This window comes from Symphalangus syndactylus, chromosome 13, assembly GCF_028878055.3.
Source record: "Symphalangus syndactylus isolate Jambi chromosome 13, NHGRI_mSymSyn1-v2.1_pri, whole genome shotgun sequence".
NCBI lineage: Eukaryota > Metazoa > Chordata > Mammalia > Primates > Hylobatidae > Symphalangus > Symphalangus syndactylus.
The window spans coordinates 98,868,818-98,882,074 of record NC_072435.2 but is presented as its reverse complement, the minus strand read 5'-3'; the positions used below and the strand labels follow the sequence as shown (position 1 = coordinate 98,882,074).

The window sequence follows — 13,257 nt, the reverse complement described above, 5'->3', positions numbered from 1 at the left end:
CACTTAATAAGCAAAGTATCCCATAGGGTATTTTTTCTGATTTTTTCCCTCCTCCTCCACTCCACCCTCAAGTAGGCCCTAGTGCCTCTTGTTTCCCTTCTAGTATCCATGTTTTTTTATTTTTAGCTTCCACTTATAAGTGAGAACATGTGGTATTTGGGCTTCTGTTCCTGTGTTAGTTTGCTTCAGACAATGGCCTCTGGCTTCATCCATATTGGTGCAAAAAACATGATCTCATTCTTTTTTATGGCTGCATAGTATTCCATGGTGTATATGTACCACATTTTCTTTATCCAGTCCAACACTGATAGGCATTTGGGTTGATTCCATGTCTTTGCTATTGTGAATAGTGCTGCAAGGAAGACATATGTGCATGTGTCTTTATGTTAGAATGATTTATATTCCTTTGGGTATATATATATCTATTGTGATTGCTGGATCAAATGATAATTCTATTTTAAGTTCTTTGAGAAGTTGCCATACTGCTTTCCACAATGGCTGAACTAAATTACACTCCCACCAGCAGTGTATAAGTGTTCCCTTTTCTCTGCAATCTTGCATCTGTTATTCTTTGACTTTTTGGTAATAGCCATTCTAACTGGTGTGAGATGGTATTTCATTGTGGTTTTGATTTGCATTTCTCTAATGATTAGTGACGTTGAGCATTTTTTCTTGTGCTTGTTGGCCACATGTATGTCTTATTTTGAAAAGTTTCTGTTCAGGTCCTTTGTCCACTTTTTAATGGAGTTGTTTGTTTTTTACTTGTAAATTTGTTTCAGTTCCTCATAGATTCTGGGTATTAGACCATTGTTGGAAGCATAGTTTGCAAATACTTTCTCCTATTCTGTAGGTTGTCTGTTTACTCCGTTGATAGTTTCTTTTACTGTGTAGAAGCTATTTAGTTTAATTAGATCCCATTTGTCAATTTTTGTTTTTGTTGCAATTGCTTTTGGTGTGTTTCTCTTGAAATCTTTGCTAAGTCCTATGTCCAGAATGATATTGCCTAGGTTATCTTTCTGGGTTTTTATAGTTTTAGGTTTTAGAATGAATAGTTTTTGATTTAAATCAAATTGGATCCTTACTTATGACCTTATTTCATATTATTTGTCCAATATCTTTGTAGCTCTTTCTCCTCTTTATTTTCTGTTTTTGCCATTTCAAGGTGACAAAGCTTGATTTAAGAGCCTCCTTTCCCCCACCTTCTGACCCCCTTCCCTATCCCCTGCCTCTCCATTCTTTCACACACTGGCTGTTCCCTGTGCTTGGAATGACTCTCATCCAAGACCTCACATGGCTACTCCATCTGAGCCTGTGAATCTTTTTTTTCATGTCACCCTGTATGAAAATGTATCTCTTATTTATATTTTTCATCTTAGCAATAGAAAAATCACCATCCAATCTATTGTAGATATATTTGTTTTTTTTTTGTCACTCTCCACTCATATGTCAATTTCATGAGGGCAGAGACTTCTCCTCTTGTATCCCCACTGTCTAGAATAATATCTAGCATATAGTGTAACTGAATAAGATTTTTTTCAAAGAACAAATAATTAAGTTAATTAGCCTCTTTAATGAATACATAAGAGGAATGTGCATGTAAAGGTAACTAGAGTTAACTGTGATTGTTTTCAGGATTGTTTCATTTAAAGAATAAAGAAACAAAAATATTTTAAAAATATCACTCACTTTAGGGAAGTAAGAGTGCTAGGTGGCATGAATTATTTTGGAGCCATTAACCTAATTTTTTTGTGTATTTTTCTCCTCTATCTTACAGCACATCCCTCATTATGAAAGAACTGCAGTACCCTGCTCCAGATTCATTAATCACATGAAGAATTTCTCTGAATCTCTTAAATTTCGTGGTCTACACTTTCTGAATTTTCCAGGTAAATTAAGACATAATCCCAAGACAGACCAGAGTTTCCAAAGAAACTGTGGCATATGTACAGGTAATAATCATAAAGATTGTATTGAAGAACAGTTGTGCTATGTTTCAAAATGGCAACAAAAGAGGGAATTCATTGGCTCATGAAGTTAGTAAATCCAAAGGTGGACTGGCTTAGGGCATGGCTGGATCCAGTGTTCACCAATAATATCATGATTAATTTCATTTTGTTAATTTCCCCGTTGTCTTCACTAAGTTGGGTTTATTTTCAAAAAGGATAGCAATAACATGCCTTGGCAGCTATAGGCATATCCGATTCTGAGAGCTTGTAATTTCAAAAGTACAGAAACCCTCTTGTTTCATTCATCCAGAACAGTCTCTACTGCTTATCCAATGGCTCTGATTGGCCAAACTTTGGTCTTATGTTCACCCCTGGAATCCAGGTAGCTGGGAGAATGGAATACACCAGTCAACATTTGCTACTTCTGTGGCAGGGGAGGTAGGCCACTTGATTGACAGCTGCACTTAAATTACACAAAATGTATGTGTGTGTGTGTGTGTGAGAGAGAGAGAGAGAGAGAGAAAAGAGAGAGAGGCAGATAAAGAGAGAGAATAGTGGAAGGATGATTTCCTTAAATAAATTGATATAGGGCAAGCAAAAGAACATCATTTTGTGTCAAGCCTAAAAGATATATAATTGTATTATATTCCCCATAACACTGTCACCATAGATGATTTTGACAACCTGCGACTGTCCATAAACTCCATTTTTAGGACCATTTCACTGACCTGAAAGGATATATTTAAATGTACCTGTCCAATTTACTACCTAAGAGATAATGAAGTTTTTAGGACAACTGATAAAGCAGGTAACTGCTACATTTTCATTTGAACAATGCATTATTTTAGAATGTATTTATTCATTCACTTATATTTATATGCTAATAAAATTCATTGCATATGTATTCATATCAGGGCCATTGAAAGGTTTTGTTGATTTTATAATGGTTTCAAACTCTTGGAGTAATGTAATTTTAATGAGTTTTTTGAGAATCACATTGTGGTACACACTCAAATTCTACTTAAAAAGAACTGAAAATTTTTTTTCAGGGGGAATAATACATTTACATGGTTCAAAAACCAAAAATATAAAGAGGTATATAGTAGACAGTCTTTTTCCTACTTCTGCTCCAATCTGCCTCATTCCCCTTTCTCCCATGGGAAAAACACTGTTTTCTTGAGAATCCTTCAATATTTTCTCTAAGCAAAAAATTGTGTTTATGAGCAAATGAAAGTGTACAGGTGAGCAGCAGTATTCTGCACCTCAGTCTTCACTTATCACTATATCTTGGAGCTCTTCCCACGTCAGTGCATTGAGTGCTTTCTCATTCATTTTTCTTTTTTTTTCTTTCTTTATTTTATTTTTTCTTTTATTTTTTTATTTCCATACGTTTTTGGGGAACCGGTGGTGTTTGGTTACATGAGTAAGTTCTTTAGTGGTGATTTGTGAGATTTTGGTGCACCCATCACCAGAGCATTATACACTGAACCCAATTTGTAGCCTTTTATCCCTCACCTACTTCCTACTATTTCCCCTGAATCCTCAAAGTTCCTTTATCATTCTTATGCCTTAGCATCCTCATAGCTTAGCTCCCACTTATGAGTGAGAACATACGATGTTTGGTTTTCCATTCCTGAGTTACTTCACTTAGAATAATAGTCTCCATTCCCATCCAGGTTGCTGTGAATGCTATTAATTCATTCCTTTTTATGGCTGAGTAGTATTCCATCATATCACGGTTTATCCACCCATTGATTGATGGACATTTGGGCTGGTTCCACATTTTTGAAACTGTGAATTGTGCTTATATAAACAAGCATGTCCAAGTATCTTTTTCATATAATGACTTCTTTTCCTATGGGTAAAATTGATACCCAGTAGTGGGATTGCTGAATCAAATGGTAGTTCTACTTTTAGTTCTTTAAAGAATCTCCACACTATTTTCCATAGTGGTTGCACTAGTTTACTTTCCCACCAGCAGTGTAGAAGTGTTCTCTTTTCACCGCATCCATACCAACATCTATTATATTTTGATTATGGCCATTCTTGTGGGAGTAAGGTGGTATCACATTGTGGTTTTGATTTGTATTTCCCTGATTATTAGTGATGTTGAGCATTTTTTCATATGTTTGTTGGCCATTTGTATATCTTTGAGAATTGTCCCTAGCCCATTTCTTGATGGGATTGTTTTCTTCTTGCTAATTTGTTTGAGTTTGTTTTAGATTCTGGATATTAGTCCTTTGTCAGATGTATAGATTGTGAAGATTTTCTCCCATTCTGTGGGTTGTCTGTTTACTCTGCTGACTTTTCGTTTTGCCACACAAAAGCTCTTTAGTTTAATTAAGTTCTACCTATTTATCTTTGTTTTTATTGCATTTGCTTTTGGGTTCTTGGTCATGAAATCCTTGCTTAAGCCAATGTCTAGAAGGGTTTTTCCAATGTTATCTTCTGGAATTTTTAGTTTTGGGTCTTAGATTTAACTCCTTGATCCATCTTGAGTAGAATTTTGTATAATGTGAGAGATGAGGATCCAGTTTCATTCTTCTACATGTGGCTTCCCAATTATCCCAGCACCATTTGTTGAATAGGGTGTCCTTTCCTCACTTTATGTTTTTGTTTGCTTTGTCAAAGATCAGTTGGCTGTAAGTATTTAGGTTTATCTCTGGGTTTTCTATTCTGTTCCATTGGTCTATGTGCCTATTTTTATATTAGTACCATGCTGTTTTGGTGACTATGGCCTTATAGTATAATTTGAAGTTGGGTAATGCAAAGCTTCCAGATTTGTTCTTTTTGCTTAGTCTTGCTTTATCTATGCAGGCTCTTTTTTGGTTTCGTATGATTTTTCTAGTTCTGTGAAGAATGATGGCAGTATTTTGATGGGAATTGCATTGAATTTGTAGATTGCTTTTGGCAGTATGGTCATTTTCACAGCATTGATTCTACCCATCCATGAACATGGGATGTGTTTCCATTTGTTTATGTGAACTATGGTTTATTTCAGCAGTATTTTGTAGTTTTCCTTGTAGAGGTCTTTTGCCTCCTTGGTTAGGTATTCCTACATATTTTATTTTATTTTTGCAGCTACTGTAAAAAGGGTTGAGTTTTTTATTTGATTCTTAGCTTGGTCACTGTTGGTGTTTAGCAGAGCTACTGATTTGTGTACATTAATTTTGTATCCTGAAACTTTGTTGAATTTATTTATCAGTTCTAGGAGCTTTCTAAAGGAGTCTTTAGGGTTTTCTAAGTGTATAATCATATCATCAGCAAACAGCAACAGGTTTGACTTGGTTTTTACTGATTTGGATGCCCTTGATTTATTTCTCTTGTCTGATTGCTCTGGCTAGGACTTCCAGTACTATGTTGAATGGAAGTGTTGAGAGTGGGCATCCTTGTCTTGTTCGAGTTCTCAGAGGGAATACTTTCAACTTTTCCTCATTCTGTAGTATGTTGGCTGTGAATTTGTCATAGGTGGCTTTTATTACATTGAGGCATGTCGCTTGTATGCCAATTTTGCTTTAATCATAAGGGGATATTGGATTTTGTCAAATGCTTTTTCTGCATCTATTGAGTTTATCATGTGATTTTTGTTTTTAATTCTGTTTATGTGGTGTATCATATTTATCAACTTGCATATCTTAAACCATTCCTGCATCCCTGGTATGAAACCCATTTGATCATGGTGGATTATCTTTTTGATATGCTGTTGGGTCTGCTTAGCTAGTATTTTGTTAAGGATTTTTGCATCTATGTTCATCAGGGATATTGGTCTGTATTTTTTTGTTATGCCTGTCCCTTATTTTCATATTCGGGTGCTACTGGCTTCATAGAATGATTTAAGGAGGATTCCCTCTTTCTGTATCTTGTGGAATAATGTCAATAGGATTGGTACCAATTCTTTGAATGTCTGCTAGAATTCAACTGTGAATCTGCCTGGTTCTGGACTTTTTTTGGCTGGTAATTTTTAAAATATAATTTCAATCTCACTGCTTATTGCTGTTCTGTTCAGGGTTTCTAATTCTTCCTGATTTAAGCTAGGAGGGTTGTGTATTTCTAGGAATTTATCTGTCTCCTTTAGGTTTTCTAGTTTACGTAGGTAAAAATGTTCGTGCTAGCCTTGAATGATATTTTGTATTTCTCTGGTGTTGGTTGTAATATCTCTCATTTTGTTTCCAACTGAGCTTATTTGGATCTTCTGTCTTCTTGGTTAATCTTGCTAATGGTGTATTAATTTTATTTATCTTTTCAAAGAACCCGCTTTTTATTCATTTATTTTTATATTTCTTTTTTGTTTCAATTTCATTTAGTTCTGTTCTGATTTTTATTTCCTTTTTTCTGCTGGGGTTGGGTTTGGTTTGTTCTTTTTTCTCTAGTTCCTTGAGGTGTGACCTTAGATTGTCTATTTGTGCTCTTTTAGACTTTTTGATATAGGCATGTAAGAGTATAAACTTTCCTCCTTGCATCATATTTGCTGTATCCAGAGATTTTTATAGGTTGTGTCACTATTATTGTTTAGTTCAAAGAATTTTTTTAATTTCCATCGATTTCATTGTTGACCCAATGGTCATTCAGCAGGAGATTATTTAATTTCCATGTATTTGCATGGCTTTGAAGGTTCTTTTTGGAGTTGATTTCCAGTTTTATTCCACTGTGGTCTGAGAGAGTACTTGATATAATGTCGACTTTCTTAAATGTATTGAGGCTTGTTTTGTGGCTTATCACATGGTCTATCTTGGAGAGAGTTCCATGCACTGTTGAATGGAATGTATATTCTGCAGTTGTTGGGTAGAATGTTCTGTAAATATCTGTTAAGTCCATTTGTTCTATGGTATAGTTTAAATCCATTGTTTCTTTGTTGACTTTCTGTCATGATGGCCTGTCTAGTGCTGTCAGTGGAGTATTGAAGTCCTCCACTATTATTTTGTTGCTTTCTATCTCATTTCTTAGATTTAGTAGTAACTGTTTTATAAATTTGGGAGCTCCAGTGTCAGGTGCATATATGTTTAGGATTGTGATATTTTCCTGTTGGACAAGGCCTTTTATTATTACATAATGTCTTTGTCTTTTTTAAGTGCTGTTGCTTTATTGTTTATTTTGTCTGATATAACAATAGCTATTCCTGTTTGCTTTTGGTGTCCATTTGTATGGAATGTCTTTCTACCCCTTTACTTTAAGTTTATGTGAGTCCTGTGTGTGAGGGGAGTCTCTTGAAGGCAGCAGATACTTGGTTGGTGAATTCTTATCCATTCTGCAATTCTGTATCTTTTAAGTGGAGCATTTATGCAATTTACTTTCAATGTCAGTATTGAGATGTGAGGTACTAATCCATTAATCATGCTATTCATTGCCTGTATACCTTGGTCTTCTTTAACTGTATTTTTGTTTTATAGTTCCTATGAGATTTATGCTTTAAAGAGGTCCTGTTTTGATGTTTCCAGGATTTCTTTCAAGATTTAGAGCTCCTTTTAGCAGTTTAGTGCTGACTTGTTAGTGGCAAATTACCTCAGCATTTGTTTGTCTGAAAAATAGTGTATCTTTCCTTTATTTATGAAGCTTAGTTTCACTGGATCCAAAATTCTTGGCTGATAATTGTTTTGTTTAGGGAGGCTGAAGATAGGTCCCCAATCCCTTCTGGCTTGTCAGGTTTCTGCTGAGAAATCTGCTGTTAATCTGATAGGTTTTCCTTCATGGGGTACCTGGTGCTTTTGCCTCATGGCTCTTATGATTCTTTCCTTCATCTTGACTTTAGGTAACCTAATGACAATGTGCCTAGGTGATGATCTTTTCACAATGAATTTCCCAGGTGTTCTTTGAGCTTCTTGTATTTGGATGTCTAGGTCTCTAGCAAGGCCGGGGAAGGTTTCCTCAGTTATTCCCCCAGATGTGTTTTCCAAACTTTTAGATTTCTCTTCTTCCTCAGGAACACCAATATTCTTAGGTTTGGTCATTTAACATAATCCCAAACTTCTTGGAGGTGTTGTTCATTTTTTAAAATTCTTTTTTCTTTGTCTTTGTTGGATTGGGTTAATTTGAAAATCTTGTCTTCAAGCTCTGAAGTTCTTGCTTCTGCTGTTTCTGATTCTATTGCTGAGACTTTCCAGAAGCTTTTGCATTTCTCTAAGTGTGTCCTTTATTTCCTGAAGTTGTGATTTTTTTCTTATGCTATCTATTTCACTGAAGATTTCTCCCTTCATTTCTTGTATCATGTTTTCGATTTCCTTAAATTGGACTTCACCTTTTTCTGGTGCTCCTTAATTGACCTTCTGAATTATTTTTCAGGTAAATCAGGGATTTGTCTTTTGGTTTGGATCCATTGCTGGTGAGCTAGTGTGATTTTTTTTGGGGGTGGTAAAGAACCTTGTTTTGTCATATTACCAGAATTGTTTTTCTGTTTCCTTCTCATTTGGGTAGGCTATGTCAGAGGGAAGATTTGGGGTTCAAGGCTGCTGTTCAGATTATTTTGTTCCATGGGGTGTTCCCTTGATGTAGTACTTTCCCCCTTTTCCTGGCAATGTGGCTTCCTGAGAGCTGAGCTGTAGTGATTGTTACTTCTCTTCTGGATCTAGCCACCCAGCAGAGCTACCAAGCTCCAGGCTGGTACTGAGGGTTGTCTGCACAGAGTCCTGTGATGTGAACCTTTTGCAAATCTCTTAGCTGTGGATATCAGCACCTGCTCCAGTGGAGGTGGCAGGGGGGTGAAATGGACTCTGTGAGAATCCTTAATTTTGGTTGTTTAATGCACTGTTTTTGTGCTGGTTGGCCTACTGCCAGGAAGTGGCACTTTCAAGAGGGCATCAGCTGTGGTAGTATAGGGAAGATCAGGCAGTAGGTGGGGGCTCTAGAACTCCCAGGAGAATATGCCTTTTGTCTTCAGCTACCAGGGTGGGTAGAGAAGGACCATGAGATTGGGGAAGGGTTAGGTGTATCTGAACTCAGACTTCCCTTGGGTGAGTCTTTCTGCAGCTGCTGTGGGGGATGGGGGTGTGATTCCCAGGTCAATGGAGTTATATTCCCAGGAAGATTATGGCTGCCTCTGCTGTGTCATGCAGGTAGTCAGGGAAGTGGGGGAAAGCTGGCAGTCACAGGCCTCACCCAGCTCCCATGCAACACAAAAGGCTAATCTCACTCCCACCGTAGGTACCAGGTTTGTTTCTAGGCAGTGGGTGAGCAGGGCTGAGAACTTTCACTGGACTAGCAGCCTCTCAACTGAGAAAGCACTTAGGGCTTTTGCACCTCCCTGCCTGTTGAGTCTACTGGATTCCCCTCCTCTGAGTTCTGGCCAGGAGATTTCGCACTGGGTTGGAATTGCTACAAAGTTCAGCTGGAGGTTTCCTTCTCCCTGTGGTCTTTTCCCAATACCTCTGGCAGCCCTCCCCAAGGACCCCTGTGAGGCAAGTCAGAAATTGCTTCCCAGGGACCTAGAGAGCCCACAGGGCTTTTCCTGCTGTTTCCTCTACCCCTGTATTTCACTCAGCTCTCTAAATTGACTCAGCTCCAGGTAAGGTCAAATCCTTTTCCCTTGATCTAGACCTTCAGGTTCCCCAGTGAGGGTGTGTGTTCAGGGGCAGATAATACCCCTTTCCCACTTTCACAACTTGGGCGCTCACAGTATTTGGGCTGTCTCCTGGGTCCTGCGGGAGGAAACCACTTTCTTCATAGGGTCTGTGGATTCTTTCAGCTTTCCTGGTATATTTCTGCAGTAGCTCTGGAGTAAAAGTTCATAAGATGGGTCTCCACATGCTGCTCTGTCTGTCCCAATGAGAGCTTCAATCTTGTCCTGCCTCCATACACCATTTTTTTCCCCCCAGATCCCTGTTAAAGGCTTGCAGTTGGAAACTCAAATGGTGCAAGAGTGTAAACTGGTAATGGAATCCAGAGCCTCATTCATTTTTCTTACAACTTCAGAGTAATATATTTTATGGATATACTTTAACTTATTTAGCTTGTGCCCTCTGATGAACATTAATGATTCCCCCAAAGGGCCCAGTAAAATCATATGGATTTCATATTTCATGACTTTGATGGCACGTATTAAAAGTTGATTTTGACCTACCTGCTTTTGATAGTTTTATGGAAAGAGTAATTTAGGCTTATTTCCAGCCTACTGTGGTAACCCAATAAAAGTAAATGCCAACTTCTTTATTCTTTTAAAAACACAATGGAGGAACAGAGAAAATAATTGCCACTATCACTAGCAGAAAAATATGTGACTTCAAGATTTGGTATACTAGGATCTTGAGAGTTGAGATTATGGGTATAACTTTGAGAAATAACATAGTTTATAATTACATGATTTGCTCTGACAGCCCTAAATTCCTTGATATTTGACTTAGATTTGGAGACATGAAGCCATTAGGCATGCTGGGATTTAGGAGGCACTGATGGGAGGGACTAGGAAGACAATAGGGACCCTCCAGAATGAGGGACTCACTTAGTTGGAGGTAGGAGTCATCCTTAGGACAGATGAGCAGCATTGTGGTTCTGGAAGCCATATCTGGATAGGAGCAGAGCCCTGCTAGTAGGTGGTGATTAGGGTTGAGCACCTGGGAATGGAGAAGAGCCGCAGCTAGGTTGGTTGCTAGGCAATGGGAACCATTACTTTTTTTTTTTTTTTAAGTTTTTCCCCTTCAGCCGCTGTCTCTAACTCCTGCTAGATATGATCAAGTTGCATGGGAGTGATGTAGCAGCAGTTAGCAGCAGTTAGAGACAGTGGTTGAAGGGGCAAGACTGTAGGTAGGAAAACTACTTTTGGGGCTATTACAATCATCTAAGTAAAAAACAACAAGGGCATGGATATGGCAGTAAGGGAAAGGGGATGAGTAGGAGAACTACTTAGGAGGTAATATTCACAGGGCAGGATCATGGGTTAAAGCTGAGGATTCAGGGTGAAGGTCAAGTTGGGGAAGGGCTTACATATTCATTAAGTCATTCAACAAAGAATAATCGAACACCTGTTAAATGACTGGCACCATGCTAGTTTCTGGAGACACAGAAGTGAGTAAGAGATGGGTTCCTGCCCTCTTGGAATATGCCTTTTGAGGAAGGCAACAATTAATAACTAAACAATAAATAAGCAAGATTATTACAGATTATAATGAAAGCTATGAAAAAAGAGGTGGATGAATTGTCTCATGCCCCTTCATAATCCACCCCTTCTCTACCCCAGCCCTGACAAATGCTGATTTGTTTTATGCCCTTATGATCTTGCCTTTTCCAGTAAGACATATAAATGAAACTATACAACATGTAATTTCTTCAATCAAATGTCTCATTTAGTGTAATGCATCCTTGTATATATATATATTCATAGTCCTTTTTATGGCTAAGTGGTCTTCCATTGTATGAATTCACTACAGTTTGTTTATTTGTCAGCTGAAGAACATTTGGGTTATTTCCGTTTTTGTAAAACTTTTTGGAGAGTTCACTGAGGTGATGAAATGTTCTCTAGCTTAATTTTGATAATGGTTACAAATCTGTGTGTTCGATGAAACACATATAGCTGGGCATTAAAAAGAGTGAATTTTACTCTACAAATTACACTTCAATGAACCAGATCTTTAAAAGCTATATACCTAAGATGTTTTTTAAAAAGGTAAGAAAGAGATAAAAAATAGATTATTGAATGAGAATAACCCAAGATTGAAGAGGATTGGGGCCATTTAAGATATGGAGGTCAAGGAAGAACTCTGAGGAATTGACATTTGGCCAGAGAGACAAGATGTGTGTATTTATGTGTCCAAAAAATTAGAAAAGAGACCAGTGTGGCCAGAAGAAGCAAAAGAGTAGTGTGATTTGAGATTAAGAGGCAAGCAGGGTCCAGACTATGAAGAGCTTTCTAGGTTACAATGGGGAGTTTTGGATTTTTTCTGGGCTCAGTGGGAGATTATTCAAGATTTTAGGTAGAGCTGTACCACTTCTTATTTACTTTAAAAACTGATCACACTGTTGTTGTTTGGATAATTAATTGTAGGGGGAACAAGTAAGGAAGCAGGGAGTTCACAGTAAAAATCCAAGTGAGAGATAAAGAAGAACCTGATGATGGTAATGACAGATGGGAATGAGTGGGTGAAGGATGGAGACAATTTTTAGATGGATAAAACCAGTAAACTTCACTAATGATTAAGATATTTAGATAAGGGTGAGGTAGGCATTTACAATAATTCTTGAGGTTTTTTTTTTTTTTTTTGGTTTGAAACAATATGGGTGATGGTGATGGTACTGCCATTTACTGGGTTGGAGAATTGTTAGGGGAGGACCAGTTTTAGAAAGAAACATATAGAGTAGAATAAGCCTTATGTCTTCTATGGACTCAGTCACAAAGTCTCGGGGGTTTTTGGAGATTGCTATCTTGATTAACTTGGATGAATTACTCTTACCCCTGAAATGGCTTATTCCAGATGCTGCCCTTGAATAACTCCAGTCATCTCATATCCCTGGGATCTCTCTATTCTTCTTAGGACTTGATTAAGTAAAATGCCACAAAATTGCAAAAATGTCCATGATAATTCATTGGCCTCTTGCATGTCACTCTTCCCATTAAGAGGCGGAGTTTATTTCTGTATCCCTTGGATCTCAGCTTGACCACATGACTTGTTCTGGCTAATGAAACATTAAAACATATTACATAGTAGGTAATTTAAACGTATTGGGGTTTGCCCTCTTGCTGATGGAAACCCTTACGTCATTCTATGAATGAGCCTAAGATAATGAGAAACATGAAGTCGTCACCCCAAATGACAGCAGACATGTGAGTGAAGCCCCTACTGTACCAACCAGTCTACCAATTTTTAGACATACAAGGGTGGTCATCCTAAAATATCCAGCTTAAGATGAGCAGACTCAGAGCAGAACACCCCAGTCGGCCCACAGAATCATGGAAAATAATAATTTTAAAAAGTTAGAATGGTTTATTATGCAGCAAATGCTAACTGATAAGACCACCCAGAGTTTCAGTGGTGGTAACCAACCTCAGGCTTACTGCTACCTAAATTTATTCCATGAATAACGTTGTTACTTGGCCTTATTTGTAAATGAATGCTATAGCAAAATAGCACCTGGCTGAACTGGCCAATGAAAGGGGTTAAAACTGATCCACAAAAGAAACTTGGAGTTTTTGGTGAAGACTGACTCCATGTTATTCCTTCATCAGTGGAGCATCAGCCCCTCATTTTTCTCTCCTGGTTATGATCATGATGTCAGATGCCAGGCCCAGTATGATGGCAATGATCAAAGAAGGAGTTTTCAGAGTCCCAAATGGCTGAGCAACTGGGACCTTGCCTGCAGCAGACAGATGGAGCATTCCTCTTATAACATA

General features: G+C 37.8%; 1 protein-coding gene across 16 annotated transcripts in view; it reads left to right on the top strand.

The window, feature by feature from the left end:
• The window catches only part of C13H12orf42 (chromosome 13 C12orf42 homolog), a 222,569-nt gene that overhangs the window by 155,079 nt on the left and 54,233 nt on the right, over positions 1-13,257 (top strand). For 14 of the 16 annotated variants that reach the window (XM_055236285.2, XM_063614346.1, XM_055236283.2 and 11 more), the window contains one exon: positions 1,775-1,886. In XM_055236285.2, the coding sequence (XP_055092260.1) occupies positions 1,775-1,886 (112 nt within the window). Of the gene's footprint in view, positions 1-1,774; positions 1,887-2,256; positions 2,385-2,659; positions 2,755-13,257 lie in introns of those variants that run through there. The other 2 variants (XM_055236293.2, XM_063614348.1) reach the window with 2 other exon arrangements.